This window comes from Anolis carolinensis, chromosome 2, assembly GCF_035594765.1.
Source record: "Anolis carolinensis isolate JA03-04 chromosome 2, rAnoCar3.1.pri, whole genome shotgun sequence".
Classification (NCBI taxonomy): Eukaryota; Metazoa; Chordata; class Lepidosauria; order Squamata; family Dactyloidae; genus Anolis; species Anolis carolinensis.
The window spans coordinates 151,086,347-151,096,723 of NC_085842.1; the positions used below are offsets into that span (position 1 = coordinate 151,086,347).

The following is a 10,377-nucleotide window of genomic DNA, read 5'->3' on the forward strand; positions in this document are numbered from 1 at the left end:
TCCCGGTCCATTGTTGGTGGGGATCACTGTTTCTCTGGATGTAGGTGAACTATAACTCCCTTTCCCCCCAAACTTGTCCAATATGTTCTGTCGGTTATGGGGGCTCTGTGTGCCAAGTTTGGTCCTGGTCCATCATCAGTGGGGTTCGGAGTGCTCATTTATTGGAGTCAATCCCCCAAACTCCTCCAGGAAGTTTAGTTGCTGCACAGATCTGCTGTGTTTGTTCTGCAGACAGATTTGAAAGGGAAGAGCAGTAGGTAGGGTCATGCAAATTCCACACCAATGGAGAATCCTGGGATGCCTGCCTATGGTAGAGGAAAATGTAAACTCTAGGATGAAATGGTCCCCAAACAAAAGCATTCCTTGGTTGGTGGGCCACAGTGTTAGGGGAGGACATTGGCGGGGTTTGGCCTACATGTTCATGGCGCTCGCTGTAACCGCAATGTCAGTGGAAAAGAGTGACTTGGTGGCTTCTCAGTATTGGGAACTATAGCCTGTTTGTGGAGGCTGGAGACTGTCTGCATGAGCAGACACCTGTGCCACATACACATATACGGGTTTGCACTTTTATTATGGATATAGAAGATAGAAGATATATATAGATATAGATAGATTAGAAAAAGATTTGGGTACACATTTTATTGTTTTCCTGACTCCTAACTACAGACTTTTATGATGAAAAATTGCCAGTTCAGGATTAGTTTTCCTCCTTCCCTCTATTGGAAGCACACAGTTTGTGAAACTGTAGACTCTGTAGACTACAAATTCCTAATGAAACTGCTCAATTTACCCCTTAAAAAAGACAACACTGAGAAGGCAGAACATTTAACCCCTTTATTACAGTCTATAGGCCACATCCCAGGAGCGAACAGTTCACTTCAGTTCTTTCACAGCCAGACCTACAGAGAAGGGAAATAAAGATGGTGAGTAGATATGAAGGACTTGTAACTTCTGCTTGCAATCATGCTCTCAAGAGTTTTTATGAAATCCCACACAAAGACTGCTGAAGCTTGCTACCGTATGCAAGAGACCTGCTGGCTGCTTGCTTGTGAACAAGATGACCCGAATGTTCAGAGATATTTTCAAAAATGTCCTGCCGCTGTGGCTTGATATGAAATGTCAGTAAATATCCAATGTGTCATTTTAAAAGGCTGACTTATTTGTATGTTCTCACTGGCTTTCCTCCTAGACAAGTGATATTTAAACATAAACCACCACTTCTATAATCTCTGAGGCAAAAATAAGAATTTCCTCTACTGCCATAATACCAGTGCATTTTGACTAAAAGATAAATATTAATTTCTATTTTTTCATGACATAAATTTCTATGTAGTCTTGTTTTTAATGCAACTGCTGAAATATATACAAACACTAGTACTGTTTACGATTACCCACTACTAAATACATTTCCATCCATGTTAATATAATCCTTTTCAATGACTATGGTAAGTTCCACTAGTTTCACTCACGTACTTTAGCTGCATCACAGGGCAGTTACGACCAATATAAAATTTAGCAGGATACCTAATTTAAAAAATGATACTATATCGCTTCAAAATGAGACCTGACTTTAATAAACACCTAGAACTTTTGAAAAATGAACAGAGACTACCCTGGACAAGAATATTTTGCTAGTAACACTCAAAAACAGACAGAAAGCACAGGAAATAAATATAAAAAGGGCTAGTATAATCAGGAGTGCCCTTCCATTTCCTGTATTGTTCAGTTACCTGGTGGCAGAGACTGCTTCAGTTTTTCAGCCTTTTCTTTGTCAGTGATGACCAAGGTATACAGATACCGACTGCATCGAACTTTGAACTTGACATTATCTTTGTTCTTCTTGATCTTGACAGCTACAATGCAAGAATATTGGGATTAGCAATACAGCATCGAAACTTTTTGAGACAAACCTTTTTCCAAAAAATTAAAAAAACAAAATAGTTATTGAGTTGCAGTGAATTTTCTGGGCTGTACGGCCATGTTCCAGAAGCATTCGCTCCTGGCATTTCGCCCACATCTATGGCATGCATCCTCAGAGGTTGTGAGGTATATGGGAAAATATATATCTCACAACCTCTGAGATGCCTGCCATAGATGTGGGCGAAATGTCAGGAGAGAATGCTTCTGAAACATGGCCATACAGCCCAGAAAACTCACAGCAACTCAGTGACTCTGGCCGTGAAAGCCTTCGACAACAAAATAGTTCTTGCTTCAACTCACAGTAAGCAAGTTACTGTAAGCAAACAACGTCTAAAAACCACATTTCTTTTTTCTATTTGCTCTCATGAAAAGTGTGCACCTCCCTGCTTGTTCCTATGCACTGAGTTTCAAATAATGATTTTATTAGGAGACAGAGGAACTGTAAATATATATAGATAGAAATGCACAAAAATTGAACCAAATGCTACCATTGGTTATTTTGTTCACATTCAAACATAATTTAAAAATAAAGAGACATAACATCAAATATAAACATGAGAACACTGCACCTTATAGCACTCACTCCATATTTAATACACTGGCCAACAAACATTTTGTTGCCTCAAACGTCAGCCCTGTTTCTAGGTATATTTAACCTGGTGATTCCAAAAATGTCATCAGCTTTCCCGTATCAGCTCTAGTTCTTGAGATACAGAACATATGCCATATAGCACTCATCCTCTGCTTGCCCATAACAAATCTGGATATTTTTGTAGTGTTTAAATTAATATCTCTTAAGCATGAAGGAAATATAGTAATTAAAATAAATATAAAATTGTACCAAATTAAAATCTACCTTTTTCATAAGAAAAGCACATATTTATGATACAGATTTTCCAGTCATTTGACACATCCAACGCTTCTGAATCAGTGCCCCAAACAATCCCAGGAACAGGCTTAAAAACCAAGATACCAAAGTTTTTTAGATGGGCTGTGTAATCCATGGTAACAACCCATATATTTATAGCTATACAAAACCACTGCAAAGGTGGTGTCTAATTATGGACAGAAAATAGTCCGAGAGCTAGTTTCTTTCTGAAGCTTAGCATGGATGGAAATAACAGGCATAGCAAGTTTTCAAGAGTTCTGAGCAGCAGCTGTAAGCACATGAAGCTGATGAAAATGATTATCCAGTGGTATAGTATTTGAAAGCACCACTCAAAAAGGCACAAAGCAATACTGTATTGTAGGAAGAATGTACTGACAGTTTTCTCATTTAATGTTCAAGAAAAATTATGCATTGCCTGATTATGTCTAATTAAAAATCTCTCCCTGACCATGATTTAAGGAGTCCATGGAGCGCTGGTTTATACACTAGAGACATTTCATCAGGCTTCTCAAACAGATGGTGTAACATAACCACCCTAAAGGCACCCAGATTCCATCTAATTTTGGAGGCTGAGCAGGGATAGTCCTGGTTAATACTTGGATGAGGGGCTACCAATGAAAACCAGGTCCTGTAGACTATATTTCATTGTAAGGAACTGGAAAGCTACTTTTGAGGATTCCTTGCCTAAGAAAACTGCACAAAATTTATGGTGTCACAAAATACAGACATAATGCAACCGCACATTTTACGTATTTTCCTACATGTTGATCATGAAACCCATCTGAAGTTGTGAGAAGAAAAACCAAACTGTGGATTTCACCTCAGTAAACAACTGTTGTAATCAGAAAATCTTATGTAGTCTACTATCCAATTTTGCATCCAGGTGGTCAACATCATTTTACATATAATCAGGTGACATTTCACAGAAGACACTATTAAAGCCCAACAGTTAAATAAAGGATGGGCAACCTAGATGTGTATGTACATAGGGACACATGAAACAGAACAGCTCAAATGAGAAGGAGCTTTTTATGCCTGCACCTAAGGCACACAAGTCAAGCGTGAAAATTAAAATAAGAATTGCATTTTGCCCGTTGAGAGGCGTCCACTTTTATAATATTGCAGGTCTTTTGGCAGGGAAAAACAGATTACTGGTATTATTAAATAATAAGCTGAATCACTCTCAAGCTGCTTGTGGCACCAGAAGTGTTTATTGATTGATTTCATTTATATGCTGTCTTTCTCCCAGAGTGTGACCAAAGGGGACTCACAAAATTAAAGGACAGGAAGTACAGAAAATCTGCAGGGAAAATACCAAAAAATTCACCCACAAACAAAAACAAAGCTAGATATCATTACTCACATTTAGCATCTTTCCTCCTAGCTGTCAACAAAAAGTCTTTGATCTCTTCAATTTTGCGAGGCTGCAATAAGAAAATAGCTCATGAAAACATGTTTTCTGTCCTATGCATTTCTAAAGTAAATTTACTTCCTGTCTGATAATCTTTCCTTCAAATTGCCACATTACACATCCTTTTTTTGTGTCAGGAGCAACCAGAGTTGCTTCTGGAGTGAGAATTGGCCGTCTGCAAGGAAGTTGCCAGGGGACGCCCGGATGTTTTGATGTTTTACCATCCTTGTGGGAGGCTTCTCTCATGTCCCCGCATGGAGCGGGAGCTAGTAGAGGGAGCTCATCCACACTCTCCCCGGGTGGGATTCGAACCTGGCAGCTTTCAGGTCAGCAACCCAACCTTCAAGTCACGAGGCTTTTATCCCCGAGGCCACCGGAGGCTCCATTACACATCCTGAACAGGCAGGAATTTCTAGAAAAAAAGAGTCTATATCTTTGCAAGCTCACCCAGGGGAGCTCACCCAGGAGAACAGTCAGACTTTTGGGTTGTCTGTTTCTGCTTAATGGCAAAGTGAGTGCCACCTAAGAACAACATTCCTTTCTCACCAGTCCATTCAGGAGTATGTTGTATTGAGCGTCACTCAAGTACCTTCAAACAGTTGTATTTTGATCCAATCTTCCCAGGCTGTTTTCCAAGGGGAAGGCTGAGCAGGAGCATATAGATTACCCCAAGTGAATCCCCTGTACTGTCCTTTCATACATGAGGGAAGGAAAACCCAACAGTGGTGGATAGATGGGTTCCATGTGACTGGGTTCACATCACTATATAACAATTTCCAGCCTTTCAGTCAAAGCTGAAAGCTGCAAGGACAGTTCTGCAACACTTGGGATGTCGCCACCCTTCCCTGGACCTTCAAAGTAGGAAGGAAAGCTCAGAATTTGTTATGAGGGCAATCATATCAATCTGTCACAGGAAACAAGGATTGCTCTGCAGCTGATATTCCCAACAGGTATCTGGATATTTAGCATATTGAGTTATAAAGGATGTCCTAACATTCAAGGCTGCTGAGGAAAGAAACATCAAGCCTTCCGCAAAAATATAATACAACCCCGTATCCATATTTCTGGACTGAAACCACGGATACAGGGGTTCTACCGTATATATAAAATATATAATTGCCAAGAGATGCTTGTGAGATATGAACACAACTAAACATCAGAGCCAATCTGCCAAGTCTTCTGTTTTTATAGATTATCTCCTGGTGGAGGCACACAAAGTTCTCAATTATCCAAGTTCAGCTCTGGACAAAGGGAAGAGGCTTTGTACAGCAGTTTGCCATAATTTGCAAGGCTTAAATTATTTGAGAAGACTCTCCTAGTGGTCTGTGAATTTACTTCACTCTATCCTGCCAGAGCTCACCCTCAATCCTGCTTTCAATTCACTTTCTGTTTAAAGTAAGTCGTTGTGTGCCTTCAAATAATTTCTGATTTATCATAAAATTCTCTTGGCAAGATTGGTTCCAGGTGGAAGGATTGCCAGTCGGCTGCTTTAAATGTCCCATCTCCTAAAGAAACTAAGGCAAACAATCTTCTCAATTCACCCTGCTCTGTGAATAGTCCCTTTAGCTAAGATTTCTGTCTTAATTTCCAAAAATGAAAATGCATTCTCCCTCTGTGTATCTGAATGGCAAGCTATGACCAACACTAGATGATGTCAAATGAGCCTCCCTAAGTCTCAGGGATGGTCCTGAACTGGAAACTGCATTAGAGGGGGCCTTTTTTTATGGTCGCCCTTCTCTCTGGAAATCCCTCCCTAAAGAAATCAGAACAGCCCCTTCTCTCCTCTCAAGAAACAACTAAAATTTTACTTTTGTACACTAGCTGATGGAGAGGAAAAAGATTAGTTTTTACCCTCAATTCTAACCCTTCTGATGATGTGTTGTCAAAGGCTTTCATGGCCAGGATCACAGGGTTGTATGTTTTTCAGGTTGTATGGCCATGTTCCAGAAGTATTCTCTCATGACGTTTCGCCCACATCTATGGCAGGCATCCTCAGAGAACATCACAACCTCTGAAGATGCCTGCCGTAGATGTGGGCGAAACGTCAGGAGAGAATACTTCTGGAACATGGCCATACAGCCTGGGAAACATACAACAACCTTCTGATGATGTTGTCAACTAATTCCTTAACTTATTGAAGAGCTATATATTTTTATAAGTTACATTTCTATATTTTATATCTTTTACAGTTTTTAACAGCTTAACTGCTTAAAGTGTTATTTATGGGGCCTGACTGAGTTATATGTTATATCTTTTAGCCAAGGTTGTTCAATTATTTTATCTTTAACTGTTGCTAACTGTTTGCTTTATTTGTTTTAATCTGTTATTTGCACATGGCATTGAATGTTTGCCATTTTTCGTTTTTGAAAGCCACTCTGAGTCTCCGGGGAGAGAGGATGGGTTAAAAATAATAATTATTATTACTACTTTTGGAGACGGGTGAGGTAACTGATGAGGCAATATAAAATGGCAAAGGTGTCATAGAATCAGTTGGAAGAGACCTCATGGGCCATTTAGTCCAACCCCCTGCCAAGAAGCAGGAAAATCGCATTCAAAGAGATTTGAAGTATAATTTATAATCATTCAAAGCATAATTATTCAGTGACATACAAAGAGCAATACTCTCACACAGCAGGATGACTAATAGGGCTTGCTTGGCCACAGATGTAGAAAAACATGTGGCTACCACCCCTCCAGTGAATCCTTCTGCAGCTCATTTCTTTTACTAAACCTGCATTGGGCACTTGGTATCTACTGGGGCTTGGTTCCAGGACCCCTGAAGATAGCAACATGTGTAGATAGTCATGTCCTATCACATACAATGGTGTAGTAAAATGTTGTCCTTTATACAGTAGTCTCGCTTATCCAACCTTCACGTATCCAATATTCTGGATTATCCAACACAGTCTGCCTTTTAGTAGTCAGTGTTTTTGTAGTCAATGTTTTCGATACATTGTTATGTTTTGGTGCTAAATTTGTAAATACAGTAATTACTACATATCGAACTGCTTTTTCTGTCGATTTGCTGTAAACCATGGCGTCTTGATGAATATTTTGTAAAATCATAATTTAATTTGACGTTTAATAGGCTTTTCCTTAATCTCTCCATATTATCCAACATTTTTGCTTATCCAGTGTTCTGCTGGCCCGTTTATGTTGGCTAAGTGAGACTCTACTGCAGGGGTCCCCAAACTTTTTAAACAGGGGGCCAGTTCACAATCCTTCGGACCATTGGAGGGCTGGACTATAGTTGGCCACTGAGCAATAATAATAATAATAATAATAATAATAATAATAATAATAATAATAATAATGATAATAACAGCCATAATAATAAAAAGAGAGTTGGAAGAGACCCTTTGGGCCATTGAGTCCAATCCCCTTCTACCTTTGTGCACTGAAAACACAAGCAAAGCACCCCTGACAGATGGCCACCCACCTCAATGTTAATAATAATAATAATAGTAATAACAACAGCAATAATAATAAAAAGAGGGTTGGAAGAGACCCCTTGGGTCATTAAGTCCAATCCCCTTCTACCTTTGTGCACCGAAAGCACAAGCAAAGCACCCCTGACAGATGGCCACCCAGCCTCAATGTTAATAATAACAACAACAATAATAATAATAAAAAAGAGGGTTGGAAGAGACCCTTTGGGCCATTGAGTCCAATCCCCTTCTACCTTTGTGCACCGAAAGCACAAGCAAAACACCCCTGACAGATGGCCACCCAGCCTCAATGTTAATAAATAATAATAATAATGATAATAATAATAAAGAGGGTTGGAAGAGACCCTTTGGGCCATTTTGTCCAACCCCCTTCTGCCTCTGCGGACCAAAAGCACAAGCAAAGCAACCCTGACAGATGGCCACCCAGCCTTAATGTTGTTGTTAATAATAATAATAATAATAATAATAATAATAATAATGGTTGTAAGAGAAGAAGAGAACCCTTGGGTCATTTAGTCCAACCCCCTTCTGCCCTTGTGCCGGATAAATGGCTTCGGTGGGCCGCATCCGGCCCCCGGGCCTTAGTTTGGGGACCCCTGCTCTACTGTATCTTTATTAGGGACAAAATCAAGGTTTGCTTTTGGGATTTAGTTCTGAATATTTCCAAGCTATGACTAGTGGAATTCATGGATGCAGCATCCGTGGATATGTTGGCCTATCGGTACTTCCTAAGCCCTTCCAAGAACCCGGTGTAGGCTCATGAAAATAGAAGGGGCCACAAGGGCTCTTCCGTCCCAATCCCAGAACCCAGAAAGGTTGCCTTTCCCATCCACTCACCATGGTAACGGCTCCTGGCGGCGGCGGCGACCTGCAGGAAAGCAACATGGCAAATGAAAGCGAGAAAGGGAGGGGGGGACCGAAGTGCCGCTCATTTTTCCCGCCCGCCTCCCGTTCTTCTCACCCCCAAACCCTCTCGTTCTGCCCCTGGCCCCCCGCGGCTCCACCCACGGGCCCCTCACCCTCCTCTCGCGGCCCCCTCACCACGGATGGCACCGGATCCAAACCGCCGCTTACCGAGAAGCTCTGCGCAACAACCAAACCGTCAAAGACAGAAAAGAGAAACTACTTCCGCATCCGGGGAATTAAAAGCCGATTTCAGGGTTGAGCTACGGAAACGGACGAGGGTCACATTAGTTAATGTGGGCGGACGCGAATTTCATTGTTCTGTTTGTCAATGGAAACGAGTGTTTTATTGCTTGTTATTGCTCACAGAGTACAGCAGTAATTAATCTTATTGATTGCGTTAATAAGTGTTTGGATTAGTAAATACTGCCGAATTATACTCGAGCGGCATCAGAAAGATGATTTAGTGGGTTCCTGTGAGTTTTCCGGGCTGTATGGCATTGTTTCAGAAGCATTCTCTCCTGACGTTTCAGCCACATCTGTTTCAGACATCCTCAGAGGTTGTGGGGTATATTGGAAACTAGGCAAGTGAGGTTATATACCGGTGGAAGGTCCAGGGTGAGAGAAAGAACTCTTGTCTGTTGGAAGCAAGTGTGAATGTTGCCATTAGCCACCTTGATTAGCATTGAATAGCCTTGCAGCTTCAAAGTCTGGCTGCTTCCTGCCTGGGGGAATCCTTTACTGGGAGGTGTTAGCTGGCCGTGATTGTTTCTTGTCTGTAATTCTCCTGTTTTCTGAGTGTTGTTTTTTATTTACTGTCCTGATTTTAGAGTTTTTTTAAAATACTGGTAGCCAGATTTTGTTTATTTTCATGGTTTTCTCCTTTCTGTTGAAATTGTCCACATGCTTGTGGATTTCAGTGGCTCCTCTGTTTAGTATGACATGGTGGTTGTTAGAGTGGCCCAGCATTTCTGAATTCTCAATATGCTATGTCCAGGTTGGTTCAGAATCAAATGATTTAGCGTCAGCAGTGCATTACCAGCTGCTTCTATGCATATGTGGGTACATCTGCACTATAGAATGAATGCAGTTTGGCACCACTTTAATTGCCATGGCTCAATGCTATGGGCTCCTGGAAGCGGTAGTCTGATAAAGTCTTTAGACTTCTCTACTAGAGAGTGTGCCCAGGTTTCAGTTATTTAATCCAGGAAATGTTGCCTTTGGGCACACTCAGGGTGCATCTACACTATAGAATTAATGTAGTTTGGCACCACTTTAACTGCTGTGGCTCAATGCTACGGGATCTTGGGATTTGTCATTTGGTGAGGAATTGCACTCTGGACTGAGAAGACTAGAGCCCTCATAGAATTAAGGCTCCCTTGATTCCATAGCATTGAGCCATGGGAGTTAAATTGTCAAACTCCATTAATTCTCCAGTGTAGATGCACACTGAGTTATAGTCTTCAACTGATGTGGGTTTATATACATAAGGATTTCTTTTGAAACTAACCCAAATGGCACCTACCATACTGTTCAATTGCAGCAGTTAGAACTGATCTTTTATGTAGCTTTTTGATATTTTTAATGTAAGAAATTGTTTCATTGCTTTTCAATTGGGCATTTATACTTTTATTCAGATTTTTTTTACTACTTTTAACTTTTATTTCTTAAAATATGTTGTTAGCTGCCTCGGGTTCCATTATTAGGAGAATAAACAACTGCAACTACGGTAGAGCTAAGATGGCTATATGGTTCATCTAGGTTTCCAGGAATATTACATTCTGGCATAAACATTATGCCCCAAG

General features: G+C 40.6%; 1 protein-coding gene across 3 annotated transcripts; it reads right to left on the minus strand.

Annotated features, from left to right (window-relative positions):
- Positions 1-820: 820 nt before the first annotated feature.
- On the minus strand, positions 821-8,867 carry rpl38 (ribosomal protein L38). 3 transcript variants are annotated; one of them, XM_016991244.2, is made up of 5 exons: positions 8,744-8,867; positions 8,507-8,537; positions 4,173-4,233; positions 1,731-1,853; positions 821-899 (listed from the first exon to the last, which is right to left on the minus strand). In XM_016991244.2, exons 2-5 carry the CDS (start codon positions 8,507-8,509, stop codon positions 874-876), a joined length of 213 nt encoding a protein of 70 aa, XP_016846733.1. In that variant the 5' UTR covers positions 8,510-8,537; positions 8,744-8,867; the 3' UTR covers positions 821-873. The 3 variants fall into 3 exon arrangements, with proteins under 3 accessions (XP_016846733.1, XP_016846734.1, XP_062826914.1); XM_016991245.2 differs by having other exon boundaries at positions 8,711-8,810; XM_062970844.1 differs by lacking the exon at positions 8,744-8,867 and adding an exon at positions 8,689-8,711.
- Positions 8,868-10,377: the final 1,510 nt, after the last annotated feature.